The sequence below is a fragment of the Notothenia rossii genome (genome assembly GCF_949606895.1).
Source record: "Notothenia rossii genome assembly, chromosome: 3".
NCBI classification, from domain to species: Eukaryota; Metazoa; Chordata; class Actinopteri; order Perciformes; family Nototheniidae; genus Notothenia; species Notothenia rossii.
The window spans coordinates 17,298,865-17,310,979 of NC_136901.1; the positions used below are offsets into that span (position 1 = coordinate 17,298,865).

General features: G+C 41.2%; 1 protein-coding gene across 2 annotated transcripts in view; it reads left to right on the forward strand.

Moving 5' to 3' along the window:
- The first annotated feature begins 84 nt into the window (after window positions 1-84).
- The window catches only part of heatr1 (HEAT repeat containing 1), a 70,755-nt gene continuing 58,724 nt past the window's right edge, over window positions 85-12,115 (forward strand). For both annotated transcript variants that reach the window (XM_079667770.1, XM_079667771.1), the window contains exons 1-8: window positions 85-237; window positions 1,416-1,546; window positions 4,546-4,762; window positions 5,538-5,676; window positions 5,913-6,014; window positions 7,653-7,793; window positions 8,774-8,982; window positions 9,062-9,195. In XM_079667770.1, the coding sequence (XP_079523896.1) occupies window positions 1,423-1,546; window positions 4,546-4,762; window positions 5,538-5,676; window positions 5,913-6,014; window positions 7,653-7,793; window positions 8,774-8,982; window positions 9,062-9,195 (1,066 nt within the window). In that variant the 5' untranslated portion in view covers window positions 85-237; window positions 1,416-1,422. The remainder of the gene's footprint in view (window positions 238-1,415; window positions 1,547-4,545; window positions 4,763-5,537; window positions 5,677-5,912; window positions 6,015-7,652; window positions 7,794-8,773; window positions 8,983-9,061; window positions 9,196-12,115) is intronic.

Sequence of the window (12,115 nt, forward strand, 5' to 3'; positions counted from 1 at the left end):
ATAACTCAACAGTAGGTGGCGATATATGCTCCAAGTGGAAGCGATTCGCCATTAAAGAAAAGAAGAAGAAGAAGAAGAAGAAGAAGAACTGTACCACACAGTACCGCTGGAGGCCGCTACACCGTGAAGTCTGGAGAAGAAGAAGAAGAAGAATAAGCGCCGCCCACTGGGCTGTGCTGGTACTCCCCACAAACCGGATGTAGTATTCCACGTGTGTTTTGGATTTACAGATAACAGGTAAGAGTGTTTAATTTAAAGTAAATATATGTATGTATATATACATACATATATTTACTTGAATAACACCAGCAGAGTCGGTCGATATTAAGAAGCTAACTATTGCTTCTTAATATCGACACACTGCTGGTGTCTGTATGTTTGGAATGCTGCTTTTTTCAGAAGTGAGAAATTAGCAAGTTAGCTCAACATGCTAACATGTGTTTAATCGAAACATAAGAGATAATGAGTTTTACAATAGCCTGAATATAAAATAAAGTAGGTGTGCCTGTAGAGAAAGGTCTGTCTGCAGTCCTCACACTGGATTACTGTCTGAATTACCAGTTAAAGGGATCATTTCCGGATATGAAATCCATATAATGCTCAACTCTCTGCACTTTAACGCATGTAAAACTATGCAACATACAACACTGTAGTTTTACATTTGTAACATAATCACTGTAGTTTACAATATATTGTCCAAAATTTACTTTCCTAATGGTTTAGTGTTAGCTTCTGTTGTATATTTAAATCTTTTTTAATGCTAAATAGTTTCTTAAAAATACTTTTTTATCATCTTTGATTGTCTATTATAACTTATTTTCTTATGTTGTTCATGTCTGCACCACTACACACCACAGCTGATTCCTTGTGTGTGTAAACGTGTAAACCTGACAATAACCCTGATTTAAACCCAACCTCATTACAATCAAAATAACTTATTTAACTAACTATTTATTTATACTTTAAAATAAACCCAGAACAGGTCCAGTTTTGAGAGTCTAGAAACAGCACTTTGCATTAAAATGATTTTAATATTAACCCATTATAAAAACATTAATTTAGTACGGTTTTAAACACATTTTTGAAGTCATAACCGAGGCTCACACACACTTTAGTATATCAAAATTGCTTAATAAAGTCACAACAAACCTGCTATTAGTACATACAGTATTTTCTAATACGCATTTTATTTTTACATCTCTACATTAAAAAGTACTTGGATAATTAAAATAAATTGACATATTTTCATTGCAGCTCTGAAACAGTGATTAATTGCTGAATCAGAATTCCTTTATTACAGTTTTACAGCATGTATGGTGTTGTACCGTGCAGTTGCAGAAGAAAGTGTGTGTTTTGCAGGTTCATTGCAGATGTATGTAAACTCAATCTTAATGAGTGTGTTAATGTCTCTGCAGATAAACTATGACATCGTTGGCACAGCAGCTGAAGCGTCTGGCCGTGACTCAGACGCCTAAGGAGGTCGTCTCGCTTCTTTTTGACCCAAAAGATGCCGCCTCCATGGACCGCAGCACCTTTTACGCCCTGGGTGAGTCCCAACACCGGCTAACTTCAGGGAAAACTCGGGGTTTCCGGTCCTCCGAAGCTGGTTCTCTTTTTAGCAGGCTAGATCTCCATGGTAACTTATGCTGTGCGGCTAACCTGCCCCGGAGCAGGTTAGGTTGCAGGCTTAGAGCTCAACTCAGTGAAAGCACTGCCTGCTGACCAATCAGAGCTCAGTGTGCGGAGTTTAAAGCGATCAAGTCATATTACAGGAGAAAGGAAATACAGAAAAGCTGCCGTTGCAGGAAAGACGGCCGGCAAAAATCACCGACTGTGTGAACGTGAACATTAATAGAACATCACCTCCCATCTTCAGAGCAATCTGACTATTATAACATTAGCGTTAAGAAAGCTTACTTAAATATCTGCCACAACATAAGTAACCGGATCAAAGTAACATTAAGTACAGTCCGCGGCATATCACATCATAATGTATCATATATCTCCTTATCTGAGTCAGCTGAGCCATATCTGGCCGTGCAACACTTAGTGTCACATATTGTATGCAGAAGTATTATTTTAAGCAACACATTAAGTTGACGAAACACTCGAGACAAATGTAATTAAAGTCAGATCATGTCTTAGACGGGGCAGTGATATCATAAACCTGTTAATGTACGCATTCAAACACTTGTTCTGTTACCAGCTGTATGTATGTGGCTTTGATCCTGGATAAGGTGTTTAAGTCATGGATGTTTAAAGTTTAACTTCTTCATATTTGACTAATATTATAGTTGACTTTTCATTCAGGAAGTATGACGCTGCGGTGTCAGCACGCTTGTCCATGTTTGTGATTGGTCGAATGCTCCAAATACCACCCCTTTCATGTGAACGTGCACCTAACTAGATAGGACACGGCTGGCTTGAGCGATCCACTTGATAACCCGCGTCGTAGTACAGTTTAGCGAGAGCGCGTATGTTTTGGATTAGGCCAACCGGCTAACTCAAACATGTCCAGGTTAGGTTGAACCAGCTTCGTAGTACAGGCCTCTGCAGGATATCAACTAGGGGTGGGAATCACCAGGCTCCCCACGATACGATACAATAGAATTGCGATTCTACGATATGCTAAGTATTGCGATACAATATATTGATTGATATCTGTTGGAGCTATATATTGCTTTATATTATTTTATAGTTAAACATTTAATTTCTTGCTATTATTGTTTATAGTAAATGTATTCTTAGTTATTATTATCAAAGTGAGTTTTAGTCTCTAATGTTGCTATGCTAACATCACCTGTAGAATGCCAGAGAAACTTTCATAACAGCGTTGTGATGCCAAACAGCGTCAATTCTGACTGAAACCCATTCACTTATGGGAATGGGGGATATTTATCAGCTGCTTATGTGACAGTCAGACAGTGAAGACGTTCCAGCGGCTGCTGCCGTGAGTTAACGGGAGACTAAACTCCGGTGGAAAAGCAGCGCTGCAGCAGGCGGTAATGCCGCTGAACCACATTAATAAACAATGCACCATGGCACTCTGGAGAAAGGTATAAGGTTGGAGAAGTAGTTATTTAATTTAAAGGGGACCTATCATGCAAAATGCACTTTTATAAGTCTTTTATACATGAATATGTATGTATGTGTCAGGGAACTCAGCGCTGTAATTCGCTCCAGTCGTCCACCAGCAGATGACAAACACCGCCTCTTCCAAGGGACGAGGGGACCGTGCGGCAGAGTTTCAGTTAGATTTTTTTCCGCCGGTCAAAATGTCGTTAAGGTTTAAATCTTCCGGACAAAATTAGAAAAGTGCCGGTCAAAGGTCTTCTTTGTTATTTATTGAGTTTTAAAACAAACGAATAACGAGTCGATATAATAATATAATAATAATACACGGAGGTCTCTTTTCCTCCCCCTCTTCTGAGAGCCCAGCAGCTGATCTCAGCACGCTCCCCTCTCCTGCAGGGGGGCGTGGTAAGCTGCAGCTCATTTGCATTAAAGCTACGTCACAGAATCAGCCCTTGCAAAAACAGGGCTGGAAAAGAGCAAATAGAGCGAAATGAGGCATGGCTAAAATGCATGATCTGTTTGGTATTTTGAAAAAAGAACTTAACAGACATGTTTTATATAGGTATGGCCCTACAATATATTATTCAAATATAGCATGATAGATCCACTTTAATCTGGCTTTGTATCATTAAAAACTACCCGACTCAGTCCTCTATTGATGTTGTTGTGAGCTGTGTTGCGGAGAAAATCAGCGACGTAAAGCGCCGTGTGGGTCATAAGAAGGCATGTAAACGGTTACGTCATGACGCAAACGATTACGCAATAATTCACCTTTGAACCTAATTCACCTTTGAACCTGCATCTGTAACAATGAGTGGAGAAAAGAAAAGTCGACGATGAGTGCCGAGCGTTTAATGAGGAGTGAACAGCTAAATATTTTTTTTCCCGAAGTGCGATATAAGGCTGTATGTCTTATTTGCCAAGAAACCATTGCGGTTTGAAGAATACAATATCAGCCGCCACTTTTTCACCGATCTGCTACTGGCCCGGCCCGTCTGTGAAATTGTAAAAAAAAAAGTTTGCCCACCCCTGATCTAGTAGATTGAAAAAGCAATTGTTACCGAAAACTTTCATTTGGATTTGCAATATGAATAGTTTATATAATAAAATTAAACCATATCGCCACGCATAGTATCGCGATAATATGCTGTATCAATTATTCAATTAAAAGGTTTTAATGTCATATGGATATAAGCTACAGTGTAGAAATGGCAATGAAATTCTTCTGACCTGAGCTCCTCCAACAACACAACATACTGTGTGTATATATATATATACCGCTATATATATATATATATATATATAAAAAATAAAATACAAATAAATTGTTCAAGAAGTCTATATCCGTGTAAATGGAATATGATATGTACAAGAACAGAATGTGAAATTAAATAATGTACATTAAGACTAAATTAAATGCGGTTCATTTCCCCCACCCCTAATATTAACCCCGTTCGCCATCGTTCCCAGGCTGCACAGGGCTGGAGGTGCTGCTGGGAATCGAACCGGCCTTCCAGGAGTTCAAGAACAGTCTGTTCAGCCGTGCCTCGCTGACGCTTGAGCGCAGTGTCCAGAGCAAAGAGGTCAACGAGAAGCTGGACGCCGCCATCGCCCTGTTCCTCGCCCGGCTCTGCCCCTTCTTCCTGCTGAAGCCGGCGCACAAGTGCATCGAGTGGCTCGTCCACCGGTAGATAAAAACTATTATTCATATTTATCTTCCATAACATCAGCGTCCACTGTAAGGAGACGTAAGGAATTTCACTAGCTGTGTCTCACTGTGACTTCTCCTATTAGCATTAGCACCTTTTCTTGTAAATATGTCTACTTCTTCCTGACATTATAAAGACTTTACTTGTTTTTCCCGACCTTTTTAACGCAATTTTACACATGTTTACTGCTTTATCAGTGTTAGAATAATATCACTGGTCACCGGCTTGAGCTTCAATCTCAGGATCCATGTATCTTTGATCCTCTCCAGAATGGAAGTAGTCATCACATACAGAGCATCAACTAGTTCCTGAACAGTGTCCTTCACATGCTGATATCCAAGAGAGGGAGTTCCTCAGTCACAAGATGGAGGAATAGAAAGCAGTATTCAATGTTTAATTCAGATTAGCTCCACGTCAGAAATGAGCATGCTTGTCATATGTCTCTCTCCATAGAGGCTGAATCATCATGTTAATCACATAGCTATCATATGCCTCAAACAGTCCTGATGCTCTTCTAGGTCATCACACATCCTGTCATGTTCACAGCTACAGTTGGGATACCTTTGATATCATGTGCTACTCTGATATTGGAAGAGTACATTCAGTATTTTCCCAACAATCGGTCTACAGTATTCACTGGTACATGTCCAATATGTATCTAATGTAAAGCGCTCTAATAAAAAATGTAAAGAATTATGAAATATTATTATTTAACGATGTCTTATATCAGTTAATTACCCCCCCCTCCCCCAGGTTCCACATCCAGCGCTATAACGCTGACAGTCTGCTGGGCTGTGCTCTGCCGTATCACGACACCAAGGTGTTCGTCAGAGTGCTGCAGCTGCTCCACTTGCGGGAGAAAACCAACTGGAGCTGGCTGCACCCCGTGCAGGTAAACACACACCACCTCCAGAGCGTGGTGCAGTCAAAGAGTCAAGATGTATTGAAGTCAGGGTTTTGGGGTCCTAGGGGACACATTTCACTGTTGCGGAAGTAAACAAAGGAGTAGCCCTGATGTGGTGTTTGTATATGTACATATATATATATTAATGTGTGTGTGTATATATTTATTTGTATATATATATTTATTTGTATATATTTATTTGTTTGTTGTCCCTGTGTGGACAGAAAGCCGGCGTCCCTCTCTCCAGAGAAGCTCTGGTCTCTCACTGCTGCTCCGACCTCAGCTTCATGGACTTCATCTGCAGCCTCGTCACCAAATCCATACAGGTAAACAAATCCATAAATAACAACAACAATAAAGTAGAAGGCTTCAGGGTAAAATTACATAATACAGTATCAAAGTAGAAGTACTTAAGACTCTTCGTCACTTGATTTTATATACCGTGAAGAACTTTTGTTTGTATAATTGAGATGTCGGTGATATTTTGAGAAAATATTCGGAATCTCTGATTTAAAGTCGTTCATTTCTCAAAATAACATTTAGAGTTAACCAGTAACACGTTTAAATCCTCACTTAAATCTTGAAGAATACTCAGGTATATTTGTAAATACAGTGAAGCAATTTACTCGCTTTTCGGCGCCTGCCAATTTTTTAACGCTGATTTGGGTGACTTGTGTAATTCGTGGAGAACCGAAGAGTTTTCGTTTTGGGGGGGGGGGTCCATCAGTCCGTCAATTTGACGGACAACTTCAAAAAAGAAGAAGAAATCTAGATCGCAAAATAATTAAACAAGCGAGTGCCTGTTTTTCCTGGCCAAGGACAGGTTCCTTGAACACAACACGAGCGTAACGTGTCTTCACGTGGTTATGTCTCGTCTGAAAGGAGTGCTGACGGAGAGCACCGGAACGCCGCTCCAGCTCTTCAAATATTGCAGTACCCATAAGGAGCCGTACACATGCCGCAGTGTTTGCGTGGCTGTGTCTTTAGTTGTAAGCACAGTGGCGATCTGTTGTTATTAGCATCTGGTTAGCTAGCTATGCTAACGAATTTAAAGAGCTTTTCTCCAACCAGGTGGAAGAGAGCTCTCTCCTGAGAGGCTCAAATAACCTCAGCTCAGTGAGGTTAAGGCACACCTTGATATGATCATTATAATTAATAATGAGACATTAGAGACTAAATGAAAAACAGGTATAAAATACTATATGACAGTAACAAAAAAGTTGTTAAAAATAACAAGAATAGAGTTTAAAAGGGGAGTGATTTGTAAAATATCCAAAAAGAAAAATCTGCTTCCAGTTCTGTTTCATGGGTGTTGAAAGATGTATCCATAGATCTCCTCATGTTGCTCTCAACGTGCACCAGATTGATGCTTTTAACTTCAATATTAAAAAAGAAATCTCCCCCCCACGTAAATCATGTTCACATGGATACTAAATACATTTGCACACATCTTGTGTCCATATCTTTCTGTTTTGGTGGTCATGCCACACTGTGTACATGCATGGTAAGAGTCATGGTAAGAGGTTGCTTTTTCTTTGCACAGCATGAAAGAAAGGCCAAATGAATGGGCTGTGATTTTAGTTTTTTTAAGAAGAGGTTGAGTTCAATAATTTGTACGGCCCTCGGAGGATGTTGTAAAAATGTAAAGGAAAAAGGTTCCCCACCCCTGCTGTAAATAATAATAAAAACCCTTGATTTATAACTTAACATCTCTGTCTCCTACTGATCTGAGTATATCATAAAGAATAGCCAGTTCATTGAAGCATTATAGCACAGGCCTTTGTCAGACGGTATATTACACAGTTTTATTTCTGCTTCGAATAGTTCTCTCTTTTTTCACCATACCTGTGTTTGCATCACTGAGATAAACATATTTTATGAATATTAAATCATATTCTCCACTTCTTCTTCCTCCCCCTCTTCTTCATCCTCCGCTTCCTCCTTCTCCTCTTCTTTCTCCTCAGGCGTACTCCGGTGCAACAGAAAGTAGTTCCAAACTCCGGGTGGTGTTCACGTTCTACGCCTCCGTCATCGTTTCCTCTCTAGATTCTGCAAAGAGGATCTCTGATGCCAACATCTCCAAGCTGCTGCCCTTCATCCACCAGGTGAGAGGGGGAGGAGTTGCCTACCTGTGTTCAGGGGACACACTCACCTTTTTCCCATAATTGTACTTTTTTTCAAAATGTGAGAATCTGAGAATTTGACATTTCTTTCATAATTGTACCTTTTCTCAATATTTGACTCTTTTCTCAGATGTTGACTTTTTTCTGATTTTAAATTTGTTCTCAGATTTAGATCTTTTTTCTCACAATAATTTTTTCTCTCTCAGAATTTGACTATTTTTCTCATTTTTTTATATTTGTATCCCCGGGGTCTGTCCTCCCCCCTCCCTGATTTTAGATCTGTATATTTGTATCCTCAGGGTCTGTCCTCTCCCCTCCCTGATTTCAGATCTGTATATTTGTATCCTCAGGGTCTGTCCTCCCCCCTCCCTGATTTTAGATCTGTATATTTGTATCCTCAGGGTCTGTCCTCCCCCCTCCCTGATTTTAGATCTGTATATTTGTATCCTCAGGGTCTGTCCTCTCCCCTCCCTGATTTCAGATCTGTATATTTGTATCCTCAGGGTCTGTCCTCCCCCCTCCCTGATTTCAGATCTGTATATTTGTATCCTCAGGGTCTGTCCTCTCCCCTCCCTGATTTCAGATCTGTATATTTGTATCCTCAGGGTCTGTCCTCCCCCCTCCCTGATTTCAGATCTGTATATTTGTATCCTAAGGGTCTGTCCTCCCCCCTCCCTGATTTCAGATCTGTATATTTGTATCCTCAGGGTCTGTCCTCCCCCCTCCCTGATTTCAGATCTGTATATTTGTATCCTCAGGGTATGTCCTCCCCCCTCCCTGATCTCAGATCTGTATATTTGTATCCCCGGGGTCTGTCCTCTCCCCTCCCTGATTTCAGATCTGTATATTTGTATCCTCAGGGTCTGTCCTCTCCCCTCCCTGATTTCAGATCTGTATATTTGTATCCTCAGGGTCTGTCCTCCCCCCTCCCTGATCTCAGATCTGTATATTTGTATCCTCAGGGTCTGTCCTCCCCCCTCCATGATTTCATGGCGGCCTCCTACATGTTGGTGTGTCAGCTGGCGGTAAAGCAGGTCCTTAAGCAGCGCCTGGTCGAAGCTCTGTCCTTGTCCGTCTGCAGGTCTCTGATCCAGAATCAGCGGCTCCTGAAGGAGGGTCTGGGCTGCCTCACTGTGCTGATGCAGAGCCAGGGGGAAGGCCCTGGCAACAAGTAGGTCTTAAGATACCCTGAGACACCTGTTCAGGTACCCTGTGTTTGTGTGTCCTTACAGTTGTGTGTTTGTGTTCAGAGCGCTGGGGGTCCTGGTCTCGGTGCCGTTGCTGGTCTCCTCTCTGCAGGAGATGTCTGTCTCTCACGATGTCAGCCCCCTGCTGAAACACCTGCTGCCTCACCTGCTGCACCAGCTGCTCACCTGTAAACCAGGTCAGATGTGTGTGTGTGTGTGTGTGTATATTAATGATGACAGGAGGCACAGCAGCACTCTGTCTGATGGACAGAACTGTGTTCATGACAACTTATATTATTTGCTTTTACTTCATTGACAGTGCGGTATAATGAGACAATAACAGGCTGCGGATGCGGACCTACACACACATATATATGTATTAGGGGTTTAACGGTTCACAAACATTTTGGTTCGGTACGTACCTCGGTTTTTAGGTCACGGTTCGGTACAGCAGAAACAATTATCACAAAACATAAAAATGTTTTTGTTTTGTTTTAATTCACTCAAATAAATACCAAATAAAATAAACATTAAGGTGCAGCATTTCGATGAACTGAAATAATCTGTATTTGAGCTGTACTGTACTAGTACCTAAGCAGCCAGTTTGACATTAGGACTTGCTTGTCATTGTATTTTCATGTTTTTTTAAAGAAAGATGAACTTGTCCACATTGCTTGCTGAAAGGGCAGATCTGCTGGCACTAACAATGTCTCCTGCTGTGGAGAACACCCTCTCTAGGGACAGAGGTAGCAGATACAGCCAGGTACCGCTTTGCTAACATGGCAACATAAGGAGATTTGGCGTTTGTAATAGCTTTGGCTCGGTCTGAGCTTTTTGCGAGTGGTGGAGGCTTACTGAACCGAAGGGCACGTATACCGTTACACCCCTAATATGTATATACAATTTCAGAATCAGACAAGTATAGGGAATTTAAATTAAAATTTATCGATTCTGCTTATCAATTCCAAAATTGTAAAAGAAAGAGGTCAAATGTTTAGATAAAAACAATATCTTTATTCTTTTAAGCTTAAACTGACATTTTTACAAAAAAAATAATACATTCAACTAGGGCTGGGCGATATATCGAGTTTACATGATACATCGTGGATTGGACTCCATGCGATGTCGTAAATGACCACATCGTGAACATCGAGTATTATGTTGTCAAATCAATTTCCCGCCGCGGCCAAAATGAGCTTTCCTTTCTCCCTCATAGACACAGTCACACACGCAGGCCCACACGCAGGCCCACATGCAGGCCCCGTCTAACTTGCACACAAACATTACACACATGCACAGTGACAGAGAGCAGGGCTCGACATTATAAATGGCCCGCTGGCTCGGAAGCACTATTTAGACACCCCGGGCCAGCATAACGTACTTTCCACTTGCCCGCTCAGGCCACTAAAAATATTGCTTAAAAAAAATAAAATTGTCCAGTGGTATAGGTACTTTGACAAGCAATTTTGTTAAATTGTTTCGTTTATTAAGGCTACAACATAGCGTTTCGTGAGTCGGTTGTCGTTGTTGGGTGAAAGGCAAACGGGAGCCTGCTCGCGCTGGCTCCGCAGCAGCTGTTTGCTGCAGAGCCAGCGCGAGCAGGCTCCCGTTTGCCCGTGAGCGCCGGGCAAAAAACAATCTTCAAATAAAATAAAGTCACCGGAGGAGTTAAAGGAGAGTGACAGGGAGCATGAGAAGAAGAGGGAGAGAAAGTTTCAGCCAGCTTGATCGATGGAGTTGGCTTCTAGTGGTGCAGCGACGCGTCCTAAAACCCTTTTATAATCTATCGATTAGATTTATGATTCGAAAATTATAAAAGTAGGGTAGACATGTGGAGATTATCCGGCTGAACAAAACGTGCATTTATCAAACAGGTTTGTTTTCCACAGACCTTATTTCCAGCTATTTTCCAAAACCCTGTGGAGAAATCCCATTGCTTTTTTGTCGAGGGAACCAGCAGCTTACTTCCTGGTTTAGGACGCGTCACTGCACCTCTCAATATGATGCCCATATAAACAAGGTCTTCTGTCGGCTCTGTACATCAATGCCGACCTATGCTGACAAGTAAGTGAAGAGTAGAAAATATAAAAGGTATTGGCTATAGGGAAATGTCCCAGCAGTTTAGGAGAATGAAGGTTATAATCTAATCTAATACATAGCCATTACATGTCTAACTCCTGATAATGACAGGAAGACAGAAAGCGCATTATACTACTAATAATAATAATACTACTCATAATAATAGCAGACATTTTTGAACAATGACCACAATATCATTATTTTCATAAAACAAATATGAACAATTGAGGAAAATGAGTAAGAACTGATGATTCAAATGTTGTAGTACAAGTAGTAATGTAGTTAGTGCATAAATTACTATTGCAACAAATGTGTTAATTTTCTTCATTATTAGTCGATTTTTTTTAATGCAGACATATGTTGCAGGGACTACTAGAATCATCATACTGGCGTGACTGTAAACATCAGGGTTTTTTTTTTTTAGAGGACATTTCAGAATATCGCGATATATATCGTAAATCGCGATATAGTCAGTAAATATCGCAATATCATTTAGAGACCATATCGCCCAGCCCTACATTCAATACAAATGTATTACACAATAGCTGTGCTTTATTTTAACTGAGGTAGCAGCAGGAAACCTACTGATTAAAAGTAAGCATATAACACCAAACCAACTGAGACCCGTCTGTCTGCCGCATCTACACACGCACCTACACACTGTACCACACACACGCCTACACACTGTACCACACACACGCCTACACACTGTACCACACACACGCCTACACACTGTACCACACACACGCCTACACACTGTACCACACGCACCTACACACTGTACCACACGCACCTACACACTGTACCACACGCACCTACACACTGTACCACACGCACCTACACACTGTACCACACACACACCTATACACTGTACCACACACACACCTACACACTTTACCACACGCACCTACACACTGTACCACACACACACCTACACACTTTACCACACGTACCTACACACTGTACCACACACACCTACACACTGTAGCCTAGCATACACACACCTACACACTGTACCACACGCACCTACACACTGTA